Source organism: Fundulus heteroclitus, chromosome 3 (genome assembly GCF_011125445.2).
Source record: "Fundulus heteroclitus isolate FHET01 chromosome 3, MU-UCD_Fhet_4.1, whole genome shotgun sequence".
Lineage (NCBI taxonomy): Eukaryota > Metazoa > Chordata > Actinopteri > Cyprinodontiformes > Fundulidae > Fundulus > Fundulus heteroclitus.
This window is the reverse complement of record NC_046363.1, coordinates 34,142,908-34,166,262: the sequence shown is the minus strand read 5'-3', so window position 1 is coordinate 34,166,262 and position 23,355 is coordinate 34,142,908. Positions and strand designations below refer to the sequence as shown.

Here is a 23,355-nt window from a genome sequence, read left to right as displayed (position 1 = left end):
CAGATAAAAATGATGAACAAAGTAAATTAAGCTTCTTGTTCCAACAGCAAGGTCACAGAATCTAGAAGAAGAGCAGAAAGACACATAAACCTGGTTCTTTGAGGTCCAGTGGGAAGCTTCCAGAGTCATCTTTTGGTCTTGGTCCACTGTGTTTTAGCATGTCCAAAGTTAATGTAGCTGTCTGCTGACAAGCTTTGCTGTGTGATCCCTGTACTTGGTCACACAAAAATACCATGACCCGACAATACAGACGAAGTGAAGGCCGCTATCAGAGCAACCTGGGCTGTCTTAACATCTCAGCTGTGCCACAGGCTGATTGTCTTTGCTGTAGTGCAACACTGTATGATGCAGCAAATAATCCAAAAGAAACCCTAACCATATCACTAAGTACATATACTCTACAACACAGAGACATGCTTCTGCAGGAGGATAACATATCTGTGTAAACCATAATTTATTGGTCTTATCTCATGTTTGACGTCTCTGGCAAACTTATTTTTTTTGGGGGGGGTCCTTGTTTGTGAGTCATAATCATCAATTACAGAAATAAGCACTGAAAAAAAATATGTGTATAATGAGTCTAACAACAGTATTGAATTAAATTGCTGAAATAGATTAGCTTTGTGAGAATACAGTTTATTAAAATTAACCTACAATAATTTCACCCTGTTGAGGCTTGTAGGACATAAAATCTAACAGAAGAGGGTGCTGTTGTAACTGTTTTAAGGTTAAGCATCTCTTTTTTTCTTTTTTTTTTAAGTCACAACCAAAGACTTCTACAGTGTACCGCCATGGACCGTTTGTAGGATCGGGGCCACATTTGATGACCGATCTTCTTTAGCCCACTTTTATTTTGTTAAATTTTCCACAGCATGATCTGCCATCTGCAATAAAGAAAACAAATGCCTGTTTAATATTTCTGTGCACTGGTTTGTTATTTTAATACATCAAATCAGATCCATGAAGACAAAAGCCCTTACCTTAGTCCACAGTGTCGCTCTAGCTTTAAAGCAAACATATCCCGATAGTTGCCATCGTAACAGCGCTAACGAACACAGATGGTTTTATTGTGTGTTTTCTGTTCGCCTGCAGACGAGTCAGAGTGAGACTGTCTGCACTCCCCCAGTCAGCCACCCTCACACACATGAACACAGTGCATTCCAGGGCGACAAACATGCTGAGACATTTCTCTGAATTGATCTCGAGGGGAGGAGGTTTCTGGTGAGGTTTTCCCGATGATATCCCTTTGTAAGAGACATGAAACACTCAGGGCCCCGAGGACACGGCCTACCTACAAAGCAAACAGAAACCAAAGCTTTAGTAAGTCATCCTTGCGAGGCTTGCACAATTGAACTGTACTCGCCGTTGCTTTAAACATTTTAAGGAAAACCATTTCAACGCATAAGCACTCTGGGTCAATCTATTAAAAATGGAGCAGTTGCTCTCCGAGAGTGTGCTTTTTAGTTTTGATTCAGTTTCCTCTTTAAGGGGTGTGGGCAGGACACTGTAAAGCCGCAGTCTGACGTGTTTCATGTGGCCGGGGTTAGATGCTGTGCTGAGTCAAGACAGGAAGACTGGTGCAACTCAAATGTGGCACTGCCATTTAACTTGCTCTCTCGGTGTCTGTCACATCTGCCCACTGGTTGGAAACTGCTACCTGTGGGTGGAATATCAGATTAATCAGTGAGTCTAAATTGGGAGGCTAGGTGGGCTCTGCAAAATGTCAGGCACTCTAATGCATGCTTGCAGAGTCAAGGAGCCTCCAGCTTACTTTTCTGAGCACCTAGGTGTGAATTCTTGTGTTGGAAGCCTGGATTTTCAATACATGAATGACACTAAGCTGACATTGTCAGTATTGTAAAAATATTACATATATATTTGATAAATAAGTGACTAAACCCAATAATTTTGTTGGACTGACTCATATAGTTATCCCAAATGAAGAATTTTACTGTTGGTGTGTCATTAAAATGAAATTGTATCTTGAGACATTTGTTCCACTAAGAAGGTGGCAGGGAGGATTAGGGTGCAGGAAGGGCAGCGGTGAAGATTACTACCTATGTCTTCATTAAAATGCTTTAAAAGTCCGGATGATGATGTCATGGCTTAGTAAACTTTTAATAAGTCAATTCAAAAACACTACATCCTTGTCTGACCTTGTAAGAAAACCCAGAAACAAATCAAGTAAGATTTTGGATTGTCTCATCCATCTTTGTTCATCTTTGGATACTATTTCCAGGTGAAGGTGCCACATTAATTTGTTTAAACCATTATACGCAGCCATAGAGATTTGTAGGAATATGCAGCCATCATCCCATTCTGAAAAGGAGGCAGGTTCTCTGTCAAAGAGATGAACATGTGGATATCAATCCCAAAACAAATTCAAAAGACCTTGCAAGGATGCTGGCTGAAGATAGTAAGAGAGTCCTTCACTGACATTGGCTTAGAGGCCATTCAGTAAGGTAGAGGCTATTCCAAAAGCAGCATAGGAAGGGGGGGGGGGGGGGGGGGAGGAACGTCCTTCATCTTGGGAGGCATGTCCTGTTTTTTGATTAAATTAAAACTGAAGTGTTTGGCCAAATAGATTCATTACAACAATTTACATTTGGCATCATGAATTTAGATAGCAGAATGTTCTAAAGACAATAAAACTTTTCTTTTTAGTTATCTGACCTAAATTTCAAGTTTCACCAATACTTGAAATTCTATTGTGGCTCCGTGCGTTAGTGTGTCACCCCAACATGGTAAGTTGCCCCGCCACTGGTCCAGCTCTTACGAAACTTTCCGGAGACTCACCTGACTGGAGACAGACATGTAGAATTAGCAAGATAAAAAGTGCCTGCAGGCTTACATTATATTTTTAGGGGTTTCTTTCTGTAGACTATAGTGTTAGAATAGGAAAAACATGCATTTCTCAAAGCATATCAACAGAACAAACTTCCTTTAAATGTTCATTTGTATTTTTGGTGATGGGTGGAATTCTAGGACTCTTTTTGAGCCTGCATGTATTCTTACATGTTTACATTTCATTTCAGTTGCTTGAAAAAGAAAATAGCTATTTTTAGCAGAATGGAGCCTCAAATATCTCTACAATCATCAAATCTATAAAATTTCCACAGTACTTTTATATAAAGGTTGCAAACTAATTGTTGTACTTAATTGGAACATTTGCAATCACTTTTACAGTATTAAAACTTAAATAAATTATCCACACCGACAATAGACACACATCTGGGTGATAAGATATAAAATAATAAAACAGGTTGCTGCAGTATTCTGTAGGATACGACAATTTAAAAAGTGCTTTCAAGAGAAATCTTCTATTTCTGCTTGGTGTGTATTTGGGTTGCTGGCATGACCAGATGTTATGGTAAAAAAGCAACTTCTGACATATTTCCACATACATCTTGCAGCATTCAAGTGGCTTTTGTGTTGCAAGAGATGGAACAGTACATGTTTGAGCCAGAGTTTGTCTACTATGTCACCTACTGGGAGTCATAAACCAGTCTGCCTGGCGATCATTTCTGGCGAAACTAAAAGCCGGTATACAGGAAACCCTGCTGAGATTCAAAATCGTCTTAGTAGAACATATTAATTCAACTTTATTTCAGAAAGAATTGGTCCATATCATTATAAAACACAAAAACATTTATCTTGAAAAAAATCAATCTGTAGAACTGAAGAAGCCTTTTGATGAAAGGTGAAATATCTTCAAGAACCAAAAGAAGTCCAGTTGCCTTTTATGTAAGCAATTAGGATCATTCTTTATGTTTTGACCAGACCATACCATTTTCTAAAGATATGGCTTAAATGACCTCTGAAGAGCTTAGCAAAGTTTTAGCCACTTCAGTCTACCCTTGTCCACATCTCAAACCGCTTTCATGTGTTTTGTCGTCAGTTTTTTTTGAAGATCAATGCAATATTCTGCATTTAGCAGATTAACAGACTACTGAATAGACACAGAACATGTGAACAAGGATTGAAATAACAAATTATTTAAAAGAAATTTGCAATAAATTAGCATAATAAAATACAAAAGCTGACCACGACATGACGTTCAATAAATGCCAAAAGAAATGTCTGAAATAAATTAGAGTTTATTTATCTAAAATGGGACAATGCATATATATATATATATATATATATATATATATATATATATATATATATATATATATATATATATATATATATATATATGCATTGAAATACTGTGTAATTGATTTTCACAGAAACGTCTGGCAAATAGTTTTAATGAGAAGTCCCATGATGTCATGGTTTCATTTAGCAACGTTTTTTTTTTTTTTTTTTATCATGCAGAGAATTTCATCATCAGGGCACGGCCATTCACAGAGAAACGACTGCTGTCATTGGTCAGACGTCGCCGTCAATCAAACGTCCTTGTGCGTCATTTCCGTTGTCAGGTGGTGCTGTCGCTGTGGAAAGATGCGATCAGCGAGAAGCGGAGGCTTTTCCTTAATTGCTCATTTCAGTAATAGAGGCTAAACAACGCGAAACTCAAACCTCCGAGGCTTCTCCCGTCCCAGAGAGAAGCTCCGCGCACGCAGCACAGCGCTCGCCTGAGAAATGTTGATATTTTAAGGGGACAACGCAGATCTTAGCCGGCGGTTTTGGCTTTGAGGTAAGCGAGGCTGGGACTCCGTCTTTCTCTCACCGCGAGCCAGCTGTAACGTTCAACGTACTTTTGTTTAAATGGCCTCCCAGCTGCCCCGACGAGACTTCGGCTGCGCGTTAGCTCCGCCGTGGCCATGTTTAAACCTCCCTGGTGCGTTTTAGACCGAACGCGCTCGCGCTAGCAGCGGCTTGCGTGCGGTCTGCACCCCGCCGTTGTGTTGTGTTGTGTGTCCCTTTGTGTGGCTCGCGAGCCCCAGAGCTGCTGTAGCGTAATTTAGCAACGGGACGGCAGTTAGCGTCGCGGTTGCTAAATAGTTTGTCCCGGTTTACACAAACGTGACACGGCGTGTTTGTTTGGAGTCTTGAGTCGGCCTAATGTCTGCCGCTAACACTTTGCCGTTCCAAGTTTTTCTTTTTTTCTTGTTTTTTTTTTTCTGCGATCAGCTCGTGTCCAACTTGGCGAGGCGCAGCGTCGGCGCTTTACTCGTTAGGTCTTACGCAGCACGCCGCCAGAACAGAGTGTCCAGAACCGGTGGACCCAAAATGGCACCAAGCAGTGCACGGCAGCCGCCTTTGTGCAATCGTTTTTTTTTTTTACTGTTAAATTATCTTTGTGGCGTGACCTTTCGCGTGCCCGTGTGGTCAAGGGCATTGTTATGGCAACGATGAATGCATTACCAGCTGAAGTAAAAGTGTGTGAGCTGACCTTCCACGTCCATCCAAAACTGCACGTTTCTCTGGGTTGTTTACTTGCTGATTGATTTGAAGCATGTTTTTTTTTTTTTATCAAGTGTGCAAAGATAGTGTTTTCTTTTCTTTTTTTTTGTGCAGCTTTTTCCCTGCAGTGTCCAGACACACATGCCACTGAGTCTGTGTAGGTGAGTCGTGAGACACCTACGTGGTTGTTTTTGTTCTGATACTATTTAAAGAAGCCCACATTTCTCGTGGGCACTGGCAGGCACGTCTCTCTCTCTCTCTCCCTCTTCTCCTGTGATATGATTCAGAGGCTGGATCTGTGCTTGTGCTCCCCTCTGGTACAGTCACAGCCGGTCCCGTTTGCCAGACCACTGGCCGTATGCAGAAAGTTGCAGCGGTGTCAGAAAAAGGATAGCTGGGCGTGCTGTCATCACGCTGATGTCATTTAGGTCAGCCTGCAGGAGTGGGTTGCTTCGACCTTTTTGTTTTTTTTTTTTTTTTTTTTTTTTTCTTTTAAAGATGTGTCTGGGTTTGGCCCCGCAACCCTGCAGCAGGTTCTTAGCTGGAGGACTAAGGAGCCTCTGTTCTGTGTCTCGTGTGTTAATGTCACCTCAGTTGGGTGTTTTTATCCGAGATAATGATTGACATGCATGTCCAGGAACTGCATGAGAGAGGAAATGTGCGGCTTAGCCGTTTTGAATATAAACGATGAAGAAATTACAAGATGATCCCTATTTATGCATTTAAGCATGTGTCCTTAAGTTGATATACTTTGATGTTTACATTCAAAGTATATCACCTCGGTTGATGTGTTTTTATGAAACTAAAATATTGCTCGCTCTTAGTTTCGATGCTTTCAACGTACGTGGATTTGATCTGTTCATCACAGATCAGAGTCCATCAAGGGGAAAACAATGAGCAGTTTTAGCTTATGTTAACAGATCATGTGGATAAGCAGATTATTATTCATTAATTTTTCCGTCTCCAAATGTCAAACTGGGCCCCTTTGCGGTAAACAGAGAGTCTTTTCTATAACCAACACAGATTTGTGGTTTTCTTTCATGTCTGACCCAAGGGCTGTGGCGCATAAGAGACAAAATGTGCTGCAGGTTCTGTGATCGGGAGATAAGTAGTGGATGGAATAGATAGTGAGGAAATAATTTACAGTTATGCGTCAAAGCATGTGACCCCCCAACCTTTATTTTTGTTCAACCTAAAAGGAATTGCGTCAAAGTACGTACCCTTGGCCTTTCTGTTTACAGATTTAAAATTGGTGGAAGAGTGGAAATAAAGAAGGATTTGATCAGCAGTCAGAGGCGATCAAGGAATAATCTACTTATCTCTAGCAGACTGGTGCATCTCCTATTTAAATAGTTGATTTTGTTTGTTTCCAATAGTGATATCTGAGGACCTTAACGCATGAGGGAGAAAAATTTGACTAAAAGACTGTCCCCATTCATGCATCAAGGCATGTCTCTCAAACTGCACAGTGTCTTTTTAGATGCATTCAGAGCTGGAGGAAAAGTCGATTCTTCTGTATTTAAATTGCTGAACAGGAAACCTTCTGATTCCGGTCTCTGTCTGGTTGTTGATGCATCTCTGGTTCGATTGCCTGTCCACCGTGTTTCTAGTCGCCTCCTTCACGAATAATGCAATCCCTCGTCAAGGAACCTCGTGGAGCGTTTTACCTGTTGAACTGCTTCTTCGCGTCTTCTGGAGCAAGACGTTATCTTACTATTCCCGGCGTGACTCGGTGTCACTCTGAGCTGCGGTGCGGCATAAACGTTGTCAGAAAACCTCCAACTCATCAGACTCAGTGGGTGATGACTAGCAGAAACGGAGACAGATGGGAGAGAGACGCGATGATGACACTGTCTGCTGTCTGGGATCTCAAAAGGCCTCATGGAAGTGAGAATTTATACTAGCCCTTTCTGAAGAGCCAACTGTCTACCTCCTCCGTGGCCCGGCTTGCCAACTGGCGAATGGTACACGACTGGTCCTGCAACATAAATGTGTCTTAATAGATTTAAAAAAAAAAAAAAAAAAAAAAAGGGAAACCTGGGATTCCACAGTTAGACAATACCTTTTCAAAATGTTGCACTTTTTTTTTCTTAACCTACCTTCCCCTTTAACGCATTCATTGTGACATGTGGTAGTTTGAACAGAATTTCTTTTCTTTTTTTTTTATTTCACATTGTTTCCTCATCTTTCAGTCATCACAGAGGACAGCGTATATGCTACTTTCTCCTTCTGTGCCCCGTGGGAACGCACGGTGCAAAACTTTTGACGTTTTGGGAAGTGAGGATTGTTTTCTGAACATCGAAGCATTTCGGTTCAATGAAAATCTCGGGACGACAGCAGGATGAATCATCCCTCTCGGTTCAGGACTCCACTTCCCCATTACGGGAAACAGATGGCGTTTCATCACATGGGCGCCGGGTATCAGTAAACACGGCATACCTCTCGCTCTCTGACTTCTGTGGGCTCGGATGAGAGGCGGCCGCGTCGGTTAAAGTAGTTTGTATGATGCCGATGTGTCACCCTGTCGCCGGTCTGAGCCTCGCTTCCTTGTCGTTGAGCAACTGCTCGGTATTTTTCACGTTTTGGTCGTGTTAAGACACGCGTTCACGTTTTTGAAGGCTGGACGAGCTCTTTGCACAGATGCCGTGATGGAACGTGCAGATTAAGGAGCGTGGGGATTTCTCTTAACCCGCGTCTCCTGCTGCAGGGATGAAAGTTTAGGATTAGTGAGTCAAATGAAAAAAAAAAATAATAATAATCCTGTGCAAGAGCCATGCATTTGCATGCAAGTGCCTTGTATTTTAACCTGCAGCTTGTGACACAGCCACGTTGCCTGATGTGAGGTGCTGGCCTTGACGCCGACAGCCATTATTCTAAATGGAGCTGTAATGGCCTCACATTCACACTGATGTGTGTAAACGTAAAAGGGGGGGGGGGGGTGTAAGACGGGCTGGGTGGAGCTGCCCTGAACTTTAGCTCCTTTAACCTCGGTTCACCAACCAGCGTCCTCCCATTTCATTGGCTGAACTTCTCCTAAAGAGCCAAGTATAATTATCTTAGAATTGTTGATGCCTTTTTTTTTTTTTTTAAAAACGCTTATTTGTGTTTTCTTTTTCACAATCCTTTAGTTATTCGTCGTTGTTGCTCTGGTCACATCTGTGTACTCTCCCTTTTTACTTGGCTATCTTTATCCCATGAACTAATCAGATTTGTCGCCCGCAGAGCTCCAGCATGTCCAAACGGCGCTCGTCAGAGAGGGGGGCTGGAGAGACATCGGGCCGGGCCAGCAAGCTGCAGTGTCCTGGGATCTCTGGCAGTAACGCCAAGAGAGCCGGCCCCTTCATCCTCGGTATGGAAGCTGCCCGCCGTTCAACGTGTTTCACAGAAACCCTTTTTTTAAAGGACATTATAGAGTTTTATAAATGTATGCGGTGCATATTGCCACCACACATAACCTGTTGAAATTCAGGGCAAAGCGTTTGTGTTTCCAAGCTGTGGGGTGCCTGTGTGAGTACGCTGTGGACTTACGCACGCCTGAGACAAGAATTTGAAGAATTTTGCTGATCCTCATGACATTGGCCAGAAAGGCTCAGGTCTATGCTGGAGCAGCTTTTTTTTTTTTTTTTTTCCTTCCTTTCTTCCTCCGGGATTATATAACCCTTTGCTATACTCTGAATCTTTTTTTGTTATTCTGCAGCACAGCTTCCTCACTGTTTACCAAAACCTTTGCCAAACAAAACATTGCACCGGGGGTGTTAATGGGTACATGTACACACGGCCCCTGATGAGTTTTGCTGAGAGCAAACAGTGTCGACTGCCTTTTGGTCATGCAGCTGTTCTTTTTCTCGTCCTCGCAGGACCTCGTCTGGGCAACTCACCAGTACCGAGCATAGTCCAGTGTTTGGCCAGGAAAGATGGCACCGATGACTTCTACCAGCTCAAAGTAAGTCTGTTTATAATCAGTGCCTACGTCTCCTCTGATTGCTTGTATTTAAAATTTCAGTTCAACATGACAGCTTTTAGGCCGTCTCCGTAGACATCTGAACTTCTGACCTTCTCGTGGTGCACGGTTTATTGCGCCCCCCTTGTTGAAGTCTGACAAAAACAAGTAGATGTGATCCAGGCTGGGTGTGTTGAATGAGATTGGCCACTAGGTTTTAAGCACTCAAGGGGTCTCCAAAGCAAATATTGCGCCGTTGATGTCCATTTAGAACCACTAGATTGTTCCTGCTTGAGTCTATCTTTTTCTTGTGCTTAATGCTTGCTCTGTTTGTCAGATCCTGACGCTGGAGGAGCGAGTGGACTCTGCCGGGGAGACCCAGGAGGAGAGGCAGGGGAAGATGCTGTTGCATACAGAGTACTCTCTCCTTTCCCTGCTGCACAACCAGGATGGAGTGGTCCACCATCACGGCCTCTTCCAGGTACGTTTTAGACCCGCGTGTCGTTTTCACCTAACATGCATCTCTTTTAGCAGATTTGCAATACGTTTTAAATTAAATACATGAAGAAGTTGTCGCTGTTTTTATGAGAATTGCGTGTGACAGCTTTCTAAATATAGCGTCGTCTCTCTGGCAGAGCTTCTGTTTCTCAAGCTCCAGTTATAAATATATCTAACAACACCAGAGCAAGTAACAGTTTGATCTTACCAGTTCACATTAGCTGCAGCAGGTTTGTCATCAGCCAAGTCAGCTGCCTGTACCTTCCCTTATCAAGGTTGTTTCAGTAGGCCAGTAGAAATTCCATTAAAGGCTATGTTTATCTGATATGTTTATCTGGATCTGTTCTCTGTCCCTCTTCCTCACCTGCTGTCCCATTTGCCTTCTCCTTTAACTTCATTGTTGCATCAGCTCTCTTTGTCTTCCATTCACATCCTGCTTCACTTTGTTAGTGCTCTTAGAATAGCAGCATTAAGCCGTGCACGCTGATTCATTTAGGTCTGTAATATTGATTAGGTTATTATGGTTCATCTCGACTGTCTGTGAACCGGTCCGTGGTTCATTCTTTCAGAGACGCTGACTGCATCTAAAAAAAAAGCTGTTAACCCGATACAGAAATCAATAGGAAACAAGCGGTTAGTCTATGTAAGCTTGACTTTCAAGAATAGAAATGACCTTTTCTGATCTTTTTTTTTTTTTTTTTTTTAAGCCATTTTTAGCCCCTCTGACTGTGCAGGCGCCTTATTCATATCAGCTGTAGTCAGCTGTTGAATGGTGGCCTTTGTCTTGAGACTCGCCTGCTAATGATAAAGAATTTAGCTGCTTATGATTTTTCAACATGACAATATATGAACCGGGTCAAAAATATCTTTTGCCTAGCCTTCCTGCGAAGGGCGATTATTTATTTAAAATAGGGACAGAGGTGCTATTAGGTCATTGTGTGAGAAAGGAGTCCCTGTACGACAGGTTTTACTCGTTTTTTTTTTTTTTTTTTTTTAAACAAACTGAAATATAAACCTGGAGTTGATCCTGTAAACTGGCTGTATCATCTTAAGTTTGTGAATAGTGTGTCTAGCATTAGAGACATTATTTCCATGGTCATTTGCTGGAGAATTTAGACTCTTACCTTAACTTGCTGCCAATGTTTAGGTTTTTGCACGTTCCACGACACATAGAGGTCGAAAGCTTAAAATGATAAAACTTTACTTTATTTGTTAGCCAACGTCAGTCAGTTTCTGGTCACTGGCCGATTTCAGGGACATCGATACCTTCATATCGTCTGAGGATTTTTTTTCCCATGTAACTGTAGATACATTTATCATCTGATTGGATACTTTATTCAATCACATGTTATATCGATTGAACACAGACAAAATGGATCTCAGATTCCAACTGTTCTGTCAGATTAAGAAGTGAACACCCTCTCAACACTTTCTCCCCACACTTATTTCTGGATTCAGGATCGCGCCTACGAAATAGTGGAGGACATGGAGGCCAACAAAGTCCGTAAGATGAAGAAGCGGATCTGCCTCGTGCTGGACTGCCTTTGCGCTCACGACTTCAGCGACAAGACCGCAGATCTAATAAACCTCCAGCATTACGTTATAAAGGAGAAGCGACTGAGCGAGCGCGAAGCTATCGTCATTTTCTACGATGTTGTTCGTGTGGTGGAGGCCCTTCATAAGGTTTGTTGTTGCACCATTGCAAAGCATACACATGCAACAAAATCTGCTACCCTTCTTCCATCAATGGAGAAAGCTTCTTTTTGTTTCTTTCACTACAGCGTTCTTTGTTGTTGTTTGTTAGTTGCACATTTTTCTGATTACTCATTTCAGAGGCTTGCTGCCACTCCTAGAAACAGATTTTTGTTATGCCAATGATTCATTGAGCACAATGTGACCAAACTTCTTTTTTTGTTTGTTTTCCCTTCCCACTTTCCTGCCTGCAGAAAAACATTGTGCACAGAGACCTCAAGCTGGGAAACATGGTGCTGAACAAACGGTAAGTCGACGCTCAGTCACTCATCCCGCATTGTCGGTCAGTTGGTGGCGAATAACGCCGCCCATTGTGCCAGCTCTGGCGCTTTAGCCTGGCAGTAATGTGCATGATGGCTGAGTAGTCCCAGCAGCCTGGATCCAGCGTGCATTAACTTTAAACCCAAACAGAGGCCACATTCTTCGACTAAGAGGAGGAAGCTAAAGGCTTGGTCGCTTGTACGCAAATCTAGGGCTATGTCAGTGTGTTGAGTAAAGATGAATTATTAATTCCCGATTGTCATCGTTTTGAAAATGGACTCTGGTGCTAAAAGAAAACAGAGAACTTGACTGTGCTTTGATCTGGGTGGGAAAGTGTTTGGGTTTGGGGGCGTATGAGAAATGTAGTAATGCACAGAAGACCCTGTTGAGTGCACCTCAGGTCAAAGTGCTGCTTTGAGACATGCAGGATGGAAAACTACTCATCTGTAAACTCTCCAGCCAACTCATGTGTAGGGGATATGAAAGGGGATTCAGATGGTGAGAACTCTTCCTTACTGTAAGGTTTTCTGTTGAAAGGTTGCTGCTGTTGATAAATGCTTAAAATAGTTTTGAAATAAAATTAGAATTTGCATTAATTTCTCTTGACTTGACTTTAACAAGAAGTGAATGATCTTGCAGATTTACCCAAAGTATTGAGGCAGTTGCTTGGGTACAAGTGAATGACTAAAGCTGACACGCACTCACTTTGTTCCTACGCTCACTTTAGCTTGATTTTTCCCTCTTTGTAGAATGCATTCTCAACCTACACTGTAGCCTACACAAGAGGCCTCTGCAACTAAGCTTTTCTGTTGTGTTGGTGCATCAGTTCCTCCGCATGCAGGATACCAGAGGACTAGCTTTAGTTGAGGTTTCCTAACTGCTCTGTTTAAATTCCTTGTGCAGGTGTCAGACTTCTGCTGTCATTTATTAATAATAAGTTGTTTTTTCAATTTTAGCTGATTCCAAAGTTCTTTAGGAACTGCAATATATAAAGATCTAAAAATGATGTTTTTTGTAGCCTTCATACTTGGAGTAATTATTAAGAGCAGAGGCAACTACATGCTGCGGTAAAGTTCTAAAGTTTTAAAATAACTGGGTTGACGTTTTAAAAGTGCGCTAACAACTTATACTGCCGAGTAGTGTGGCTAGCATTGTAAAAACGGATATTTTAGTGTGAATATTCCAGGATATTCTGCTGCTGATGTGTTTGCTCTCTCTACGCCCGAATGGACTGCAGACATATCAAAGATGGTTTCTTTTTAGCTTCCCCCCCCCCCCCCAGCTTCATTTTAACACCATGCTGATGCTGCGAACATAGCTAACTTTGGTGTTCTTTACTCAGTTACAACATCTACACCGATGAGTACAGTCTGTGCCAGCTGCTAGCACTTAGTAGGAGACGTACTCTGAACAAACAGAGGTTGAAACTGAGTTTCCAACCGGTCGATCAAGGTTCAAACCATCCATTTCTTGTCAACTACTACGCTTAGATTCATCCAACAGGACTCATTTTGTCAGATGTGCCATTAATTGTTGATCATAAGTATTTTTATTAATTTTGCTATAACATATATAGAGTGGAGTTTGGTTTCAAAGAAGCATCATCTGTACACAAATTGGTGTAAGCTATTGTGCATGGATTATAGGGCCGCCTTCTCTCCCAAAATACAGTAACCTCACATCTCCAGCAAGGCGGAGCAATCATGGTAACACTTATGAAGTTTTTTTTTCCATGTGTCATATTTTTTTAGTCACAACCCCTACCTGCAGCAGCAGCATTAGTGAGAGCGGTATTGTGACGAAACAGTGTTTAGGCCTGGAGATGAAGGTGGTGGGGAGCTGAGTAAATGCGAGGAACACTCCGTCCCGGCTGGAGACAAAAGAGAGACATGCCAAAGGCTCAATAGCTCAGAGCTGACTCACAACGCAGTGCAAGACACACACACACACACTCACATGTGCACACACTGTCATAATTTCTTTTCTTTATAATTTGCTTTTTTTTTTTTACACAGCCACCCCTTTTCTCTGTTTTCTTCTTCTCTCTCTCTATATATATATCTCACCAATATGCTTGACTTTCCTTGCAGAGGTGTGTGTGTGAATGGGCTGAGTGTGGGAAAACATTAACCACCTAGAGTCATTCTGAATCAAACCCCTCTCTCCTCCCCTGTTGTTTGTCAATGTTCTGGGAAATGCACCAAATGCATCAAAAAGATCAGCAGTTTGTGCAAGAAATGATGCAACTTCCTCTCCCAGAGCCAGCTGTTGTGAAAGCAGGATGTGATAAATCAATCTGCACAGCCACTGGTTGTGTATTTTTGAGTTTTAATGACTTCCTATATATAAGATGTAACCATTGGTTGTTTGGTTCTATAATATGGTTCGATAATTAGTTTTGTTAATACAATTTAAGTTAAATCATTTACGGTGGAATGATTCATGAAAGTAATATATTACCTATGATGCCTGAATATTACTCAGCTAAAGCCAGAGTATTGTTAAAACCCTTCTAACAGAATGTCCTTGCCAGTTCTGAGAACTGACGTTTGCTGTAGGACCTGCCCTGCGATTAACCTCACTTCTCATCACATGTATTTTTATTGCGGGGCGGAAAGGAGAAGTCATCAGGGCTGTTTAGGGCTCTGGTTTCCTGACTGGGAGTCATGTGACCAGGAAGCGGAGACTGCGTGGTTTATCCACTGTCCCTGGGGGACCCTCGCCTCACAAGGCGAACACGCAATCTCATTTATCCAATCTCCGGTGCAAGAATAGAAGCCCGGGTCGTGATGCTCCCAGACAAAAGAAGAGACTCGTCCATAAAGGAGGCTTTCATGTCGAGTCCTTGAAGCATCGCTTTCTCCTCGGGTAATTGACAAAGCCAATTTGCTGTCGGAAGCTTTGACTCCAGAGACATTCTGAAGGGGCTGAGTCTCCTGGAACGCCACGCAGAGTCAATCGTCCACAGGGACGCTGATATTGGGAGTGTTTGGCGGAAAAATGCGTGTTCATCAGCAATCGGCTCCAGACGCTTTAACTGGGGCGGCGAATATGTGCCACGGACCAGGGCGTGAAAGTGAGAGAGAAAAGGGGAAGCTGTTGACCTCAGGCTTTTTAGAAAGCGGATGTGGGTGAAAAGCATGATACGGAGAGTACCCAGGCTGTAGACGGCGGCAGCTTTTTTTTTTTTTTTTTTGTGCGCGCGTGTCATTTTAGAGCATTTTGGTGCGTGCCACTTCAGCATGGGAATGATTGTGGGCGCGTGTCATGTTGCATGTTTGCATATACATTTCAAATCTTGTGCAGCTTATATAAAATCAGTTTCCAACACATCACTGTGCAGGCTTAGTCATTGCAGCAATCAACATAAGCCACAGGTTGACTCATATGTTTGTCAAAGTGCAACTTATTATTTTTTTTTTTTCTCCTCCGCAGAAAAGGCCTGAGCTTCAGGACAGTCAGGTTTCACTCTATCATAAGCAAACTAAATTTACTTTGATCCATTTCCTAGTGACACATTTCAGCAGACGCCAATTTCATAATAGCGATCGGTCTCACCATAATAAAGTCACTATATTGCCTGGATCGTTTATTAAAGTGTGGGAAGGTGGGCGCTGACTTTGGAAACAGTGGATCTACTTTACACACTGCATTAAAGCTTATGAAAACCATAAAGAATCCTAATTTATGGAAACGTGGAAAGTTTGCGCTGTTGTTCTAAGTAAATTAAAAAGTTAATTCACAGTGTGGATTGTAGCCTTTGTTTCTTCACTGTTCTTACGATGAGTCAGCAAAGCTAGAAATATCCTGAGCTTCAGTTAGCTAAACATTTTTAAAACGGTTGTTGAACTTTATTTTTTCTTTTTACCAGGACGCACCGCATCACCATCACTAACTTCTGCCTGGGAAAGCACCTGGTGAGCGAGGATGACCTGCTGAAAGACCAGAGAGGCAGCCCAGCATACATTAGCCCCGATGTTTTAAGTGGTGAGTGAAAAATATGTCCCCAGCACATTCTTCCTAAATTAAGTTAGCGTCTAGTCCCGTAAAGAGCTAAAAGCTGCTTGGTCGCTGAAAGAGGCCGTGGATACCTTCTGCTAAGTTACCCAGAGGTCCGACCTGTTTGTCCTGTGACTCAACGTGTTTTAGGGTTCCTAAAAAAAGCAAGAAAAGTTTCTAATTTGGATGTGAATAATTTCCACACTGCAAAAATGGATCTAAAAGTAAGTAAAATGTTCTTAAAGTTAGTGTATTTATGCCTGATTTGAGTAGGTAAATAAGATTATCTGCCAATGGAATGAGTATTTTGACCCTTAAAATAAGATAATTAGACATCCTGCACTTGAAATAAGATGATGGAGGTGAGTTGTTCCTATTTTAAGTGCAAAAATCTTATTCCATTGGCAAATAGTCTTATTTTCCTGCTCAAATCAAGGAAAAATGCACAAGTTTTAAGAACATTTTACTTATTTCTAGTTCTGTTTTTGCAGTGCAAGTTCGGTTAAGTGTGGATAAATGAAAACTATTGCAAAAGTTTCAGAGATTCCAGACTTAAGATCTTTTTTCCCCCCATTATCTACAGATAGAACAACTGAATTGCTATTAAATGCTAATTGCAAAATTGCTAAAAGATTAAAACAAACTGATATTAAAAGCTCATCCTTTTCTGGCCTCAAGATCCTTTTTATTTCTGCCTTTTTAAACTGGACCTAATGTTCCTGAACTTGACAAATCATCACTAATATTCCTGTTTCTGTGTGAGAAATAAAGATATTACTTATCAGACTGTGATTTGTTAGAAACTGTACTTAATCTAGGGTAATACAGTTCATGCTGTTCTTAGTAGCCAATAGATTTTAGCTGATCAATGTTTGTCCTGATGTCAGATAGCCCAGCTTCAGCTCTGTTTTATCACTTGAGCACCAAAAGTACAACTGATAATAAATCCCAAATAAGCTATTTACTCTAAGTCATAAAAACAGAACATGAGGTTGGAAGTTTGAAATTGACATGTTGCTTATTCGGCTGTAAAGTGTGACGATCTGTTACGCCATTTATTCACTACCGTTAGAAGTGAATCAAAGTATGATTGTAATGTGTTTACCTATTTGTGATCATTTTCCAGCAAACGTTGTAGTTAAACTTTACTGTTGTGATTCTAGACACAATCCTGGGATTTCTGTCATAGAATTGAGTAATATTAAAAGGCTGTTTGATTTTTCTGATTATTAAGCAACTACAAGGAAGTTGTGTTGCAATCAGGGAGCTGCAATAGCCAGTGTTTGTTTTTTGTTTGCTTTCTCTGTGTTCATGGTAATGCTGAATTTTCCCACGTAAGCTGTCTTCGTACAGCGAAAAAAAAAAAAAACATCCGGAAAAGCCCAGCTCTGCTTCCCACTTCTCATTAACTGCAACATCGGCGCTCGGCCACACGCTCTCCTGCGGGAAAAACAAGAGTCGCGTCGGTTTGCATGTGTTACTTTCCGATCAGCATCCTGGATGTTGTCCTGGACGTAGAACGATTTTTCAAATCTTTGCGTCTCCCAGCGTGCCCGGCGGTTGAAAGCTGCAGATGAAGCCGCCGCGCGCCTATCAGCATAACGTGACAGGCGCACAATTAAACAGCTCCAGTGACTCATCTGCCGATGACTCACCAGAGGGAAACTACTCCCATCCCCCCCTCCTGTGTACGGGTGACACAAGCTTGAATATAATTGCCGACTGCTGTTGCTGCCGCCTCTCTGGCTGGAGCAACACAGCCTATGGTAAAGCGCAGCCTCTGATGCTCCGGTTCATTCGTCCTACATGCGCAGCTGTTTTTTTTTTAAAAAGTTGCACATTTCAATGAAGCGCCATAAACGCTGAGTCATTTAGTTTGTGTTTGCCAGTTCTGTTAATGATTAAAACCGAACGACTTGATGGGGCTTGAATTCATTAAATGTTTTTGTTTAGTTATTTTTTTTTTAAACAGGAAATCATCTGTCGCTGCAGTGGAATAATATCACCATCAGCGTCGTGCGTGCTGACGGAGCGTTTTTGTGTATACACGTCTGTCTGTTGTTACAAAAACTGTGACGGCCCTCTACCTTGTGCTTCCAGGTCGCCCGTACCGCGGTAAGCCCAGCGACATGTGGGCCCTCGGTGTCGTCCTGTTCACCATGCTGTATGGCCAGTTCCCTTTCTATGACAGCATACCTCAAGAACTCTTCCGCAAAATCAAGGCTGCAGAGTACTCTATTCCAGAGTGAGTGTTAATCCCGAAGCAGCGCTCCGGCAACACAGCAGCCAATTAATTCTGTATCTATTCGTTCACAGCTTTAAAAAACAACACAAAGATGTCAAGGATAAACTGTTAAATGGACGTCAGAGCAGTTCCCATACATATAAAATTATGATTTGTGTATTTCTAGCGTCGTTTTGGAAGTTTTTGCATGCTGATTCTGAGTTTTTGCATTGCTGAGAATTAATGTTTGCCTTCTGTGCAGCACTTAAGCGTTTTATAAATGATTTTTGCTGGTACGTTGCAAATATTTCACATTTTTTGCTAAAATAACCTTCCGCTTGCTCTTCCCACCTCCTCGCAGAGACGGTCGTGTGTCTGAGAACACGGTGTGCCTCATTCGAAAGCTGCTGGTGCTGGACCCTCAGCAGAGGCTGGCTGCAGGAGAAGTGCTGGAGTCACTCAGTGCCATTATTGCTTCATGGTAAATGCTCCACCTGTTGGTCGTCTGAAGAATGAAAAACTAACTCATGATGTGTCGGACCTTAGTATGCACCATGGCCCGTAACCATAAAATACTCTCACTTTCATAACTGGAAACTCTTGTCACTGTTTGGTGATCATGTTGTTTTCACTGTTTGGTGATCATGTTGTTTTTTTTGGGTTTACTTGATAACAGGCAGTCTGTTTCATCGATGAGTGGCCCCCTACAGGTGGTTCCGGATATTGACGATCAGGTCAATAACCAAGAACATCTGCAGGAGGTAAGATTTAAAAAGAAAAGCAGTTTGCTTTGTCCTGACCTGTGCTTAAAAGCACACTGAGTTGCAAAAGTATTCAGCCCCCCTGACGTATTTTTTATTTATTTTTTTTTACACTTAACAACCACAAACTTTGTTATATTTTGTGTGACTCTATGTGTAACTTTTTGGTTGTGGTGTGACAAGTGTAAAAAAAAAAGTTAAAGGGGAGTGAATTCCAGTGCTTTACTCCTTGCTTAATGGCAGCTGCTTGTCTTAAAGAAAAATACACAAATGTTAATTTTGCATCTTTAGACTTATTTTACCGCAGCACATCAAGATGATTTTTTATTTATTTTTTCTTCTGATCCAGGCCAAGGCGATCGAAGAGTCTTCACAGTATGAATTTGAGAACTACATGCGCCAGCAGCTGCTGCTGGCTGAAGAGAAGAACACTATTCACGAAGCCAAGAGCTTTCTCACCAAGCGGCAATTTGGCAACATCCCGCCTGTCAGGCGTCTGGGTCACGACGCCCAACCCGTCAGTCCATTCGACGCCACTGCCCTGGCCCAACGATTTCTCCGGAAATAACCCTCAAGCGCCCTCTCCAGCCTCCCTGGAAACTAAACGCACCCACGGAGACCAGAGAGGACCTGGGCGAAAAAGCACCCAAAACTGAACTGGCACACAGGAGGGACCTGTCTGAGCTGGCAAAGCGGACAGACGCACGTTTGGGTTTTAGTAAGCTAAGTGGAGCCGACGCAACGCCAGGTACCCCGAAAAGATTCCCACCTCAGAGCTTCACCTCCCCAGTCTGGATCCTCTCTGAAACACGGAAAAGCCTGGACAAAACTCCCGACTCAAAGGTTCTTTGCCTACTCGTGGCCCACAGTCACTGTGCAACAAACCCGTCAGCGTGGTCCGTCACAGTGCTGATGAGGTTCTGCCTGCAGTGTTGAAGAAACTATTAACCCCATGCTTCTCTTCCTCGCGCCTCTAAAACTTCCCCATCCATTCTGGCTTCCCTGAGCAATACAGGTCCAGAATCATGTAGCAGCCGCCCTCTCCCCCACAGTGGTTAGTCCGATCACCTAATCACAGATGTCATTCACATATACCTCCATGCCACCTTCCCCCGTCTCTCGCTCTTGTCTTTGTTTCCTGTGTCGTCCTATCCGTACCGCCGACTTCAAATCAATCTACCTCTCTGTCTCTGTCTGTCTGTTTCCAAGCCGCGCTCACAGCTCCGAGACGAGGGGATCGCAAACAACCGAGTCTCGACCCACCAGTGACATAAAGCATTAACGTTTTTCAGTTGGAGTGAAACTGCTTTGAAACCGTTTAGGCGGGTTCTAAAAATCTGAATAAGCTTTGTATGATTTAGCTGAATAAGTAGCATTTTTATCTCAGTAGTTTCATTGAAGAAAGATTTGAAATATCAAAGCTCACGTTGAAAATCTGCGCTCTGCGTTGTCTCTCCTGCTTCTCGCTCATCCCTGTGGAGATCTCTTTTTAGCACCTCGGCAGCTATCGTGAGGTACCTGGGAGTCCACATGCCAAGAACTAAATGAGGCCAAGTTATACTGACGATGGTTACTCTTCCTTAGTGCCGCTACGACGACGCTCGGGCACGGTCACGTTTCCATTGCCAAAACAAATCCTGTCTTAAATTTCTTCTTAGCCAAGGAAACCGGTACTTTCAGACTCATTTAGAATTGTATGACTTCCAGGTAGCTTCCCCATGTCTTCTTATCCATACCAACCATGGGACAAGTGTTTTTTTTTTTTTTTTTTTTTTGGTTTGTTTTTTTCTCAGTGTGAATGTGGACCGTCATTTCTTCCCGTTGATGAACCTGCAGTGTCCTGAAGTGTGCATGCTGTGTGGATGCGGGTTGGGGCCAGACAAAACAAGCGTGTATGAAGCTGAAACTCTGACCCTTTAAGCTACCCTCCCAGTCATCTTTGTGTTGTGTTAATCTGGCCTTCCTCTGCGGCAGACACTGTGAAACACAGAGCAGGCTCTGCTGCGGTGGGGCTTGACTGAATGTTTTTGTTTTTTTTGTTTTTTGAGAATGACGTGAACGCTTTAAGGTTGGAAAAAGACCAAATACATTGCCTTTCAGACGTATTGATGCCCATTTAACGTCTTTTTTGTTGTTGTTGTTTTGGGTTTTTTTACATAACTGCAACAGACTTCAATGTACTTATTTGGATTTTATTTGATGGACCAACACAAAGCGGTGCAAAATTATGACGTTAAAGGGAAAGGATATGTGGTTTTATTTTTCATTATGTTAAAATCTGAAAAGTGTGGCAAGGATTTGCATTCAGCTCCCTGATTGATATCGTATAAATCCGCATATTGAAGCTATTAGAGAAACTTACCACGTCTACAGACTAAAAGCTATATCAGTTGAAAAAAAAGGGGGGAACTCCTGCCGTATGATGCTGCCTCCACCATGTCTCTCTGTAGGAAATAGTGTAAAGATGCCATAAAGCTCCATTTTAGTCCCCTTTGATCAGAGCACCTCCTCTCCCCAGTTTGCTGTGTCCCCCACATTGCTTGTAGAAAACTACAAAGAGAATTGGTTTGGCTTTCTTTCATTAATATTGCCAGCCAATCTTTCACAGTTTGTACTTCTACACTGCGTACGCTGCTTTAAACGTTGCTAGAACTTTATGCTTGGCCTATCTGCAGTGCTCAATGGTCTTCATGGTGACGTGTGCTCCTTCATCTTCAAACAATGTAATGCGCCGTATTTGCACTGAGATCAAATTGAACCCAGGTTGACTCTCTTTTCAAATTAGGTGTCTTCTAAAGACAAGTTTATTTGGACGTATCAAAGTGCAAGGAGCTAAAAAAAACTACATGCCGCTCTTTTGAGAGATTTCTGACCGATGTGTCGATTTTCTCCTTCTTCAGTTATGCACCGGTTTGTGTTGGTCCATCGCACATAATCCCTTTTTAGTAAATTGATATAATCTCGATATGATACCTGGCGAAATGTGTAAACGTTCTGGGCTTCTAATACCTCCGCAAGGCGCTGTGTCTGTTCTCCGTCTCCCAAAACCCACCTTGTACATGCTCGTCTTATCTCACCCTGTGGGCTCCCCTGAGCCCAGCCAGAGGCGGATAAATAAATATTACTGTAATATTCTGTAGGTAAATGAAAATACAAACTCACAGTTTTTACAAGTGCAGTTTCTGGGTTGGCTTGATACATTCTTCTGTTTTTTTTTTTTTTTTTTTTACGGAGCTATTTTGTAAACCATGGCAATGCTACTAACCAGTGACTGTTAGGCATCTGTTCTGTGCATCTTGCCTTTGCATATTGGTACCTGCTTTATGGCTTTCGATACTTTTGTCCCTATTTATATTCAGACTGCATGAACATAGATTTTGTTTCTCCAAACACCTTTAACTGCTCTATTTTTCCTTGTAGTTTCATGTTGATTTATTTATTCACTTGTGTTAAACCCCCCCCCCCCCCCCCAAAAAACCCAACCACTGGTGCTTGTACCACAGACAATGATTGTAGACAGTCAAAAACTTTCCTTGAAACGAGGCCCCACAGTTGTTTGATCTCTCAGCTTTAAACAGTGGTTCCACTTCAGCAATCCCCCCCCCCCCCCCCCCCACCCCCCAGACACATTTGTGAAAGAGTAGCATTTCCTTCCCTCTAAGGATCTTTTCCTCTATGGATTACTCAATTGTTTTCTTGTGGTCACCTTAAGCTACACTAATACTAAGACTGACTTTTGCATAGTTCTATTTTTTAAAGAAATTATGATGGTGATGATGATGATAATAAATGGATTTTCACATCTTGATTTACGGGAGGGGGTTTTTGTAGTGTAAAATTTTTATTGCCATTAACCCTTAAATCCCCACGCCAAGCTGCACTCTGGTCAGTATGTAAATAATACCATGGTGACCGTGACGGTCATCCTTTTTATGTACAAATGCTCCACCCAGTGACTTACCAGCTCTGCTTCAGCACACGGCGATCGGCGCGTTCTTTGGGCCATGTTGGCCGTCTAACATCACATCCAGAGGCTAAAACGAAATGTACAGGGAGCCCCTGGCTTTCTCCCATCTCAATGTGAATTCTGTGGGTATACAGCAGTATTGTAGTAGTCTAGGTTGTTCATCCGAAAAGGGTGTTCTTCAAAAACTCCATTGCCACCACTGAATGCTAAGATTTCGGGGGCCACCTGTAAGAATAGTCTGAACTGAAGCAATCCACCTTGAGAAACAAATGCAGATCAGGAATTGTTAATTACTCTCCCCAGTGAGTGTTAGATCGTACCCTGATCTGGAAAGACTCTGTATAACAACATACTTTAATATAACTCAGAACAGTCAAAGTAAATCTAGCAAAAACTTAGTCAGATTATCTTCCCCCAGCTGGGCGAGTAGTACAAATGTATTTGTTTAAACTGTCAGTACGTAATATAGAAATTTACTGACCGATCCAACGGTAAATTCAGTGCGGGATGTGAGACATGGAGTCACGATGCGTGGTGAGCTGCTTGGTTGGATATGGGCATCTAAAAACAGAAAACTGATTAATTGTACAGATAAACACAT

The 23,355-nt window shown here is 42.3% G+C and overlaps 1 protein-coding gene and 1 long non-coding RNA gene across 3 annotated transcripts; one reads left to right on the top strand and one right to left on the bottom strand.

Annotated features, from left to right (window-relative positions):
• Window positions 1–494: 494 nt before the first annotated feature.
• LOC118562649 lies at window positions 495–5,471 on the bottom strand. Of its 2 annotated transcripts, XR_004930720.1 has the most exons (3): window positions 5,342–5,471; window positions 981–1,291; window positions 495–884 (listed from the first exon to the last, which is right to left on the bottom strand). It is a non-coding gene; the product is annotated as an uncharacterized LOC118562649 (long non-coding RNA). The 2 variants fall into 2 exon arrangements; XR_004930719.1 differs by lacking the exon at window positions 5,342–5,471 and having other exon boundaries at window positions 981–1,313.
• On the top strand, window positions 4,397–20,449 carry stk40 (serine/threonine kinase 40). Its single transcript, XM_012878744.3, has 11 exons — window positions 4,397–4,642; window positions 8,575–8,701; window positions 9,210–9,295; window positions 9,630–9,773; window positions 11,249–11,473; window positions 11,737–11,789; window positions 15,675–15,790; window positions 17,903–18,047; window positions 18,388–18,507; window positions 18,703–18,787; window positions 19,137–20,449. Exons 2-11 carry the CDS (start codon window positions 8,584–8,586, stop codon window positions 19,353–19,355), a joined length of 1,311 nt encoding a protein of 436 aa, XP_012734198.1. The 5' UTR covers window positions 4,397–4,642; window positions 8,575–8,583; the 3' UTR covers window positions 19,356–20,449.
• Window positions 20,450–23,355: the final 2,906 nt, after the last annotated feature.

Bases quoted from the DNA above. Each gene is read 5' to 3' on its own strand.
- stk40 (XM_012878744.3), top strand. From the start codon at position 8,584: ATGTCCAAACGGCGCTCGTCAGAGAGGGGGGCTGGAGAGACATCGGGC. The intron at 11,790-15,674 runs GTAAGTCGACGC...TCTTTTTACCAG, and splicing joins AACATGGTGCTGAACAAACG to GACGCACCGCATCACCATCA. The intron at 15,791-17,902 runs GTGAGTGAAAAA...TTGTGCTTCCAG, and splicing joins TAGCCCCGATGTTTTAAGTG to GTCGCCCGTACCGCGGTAAG.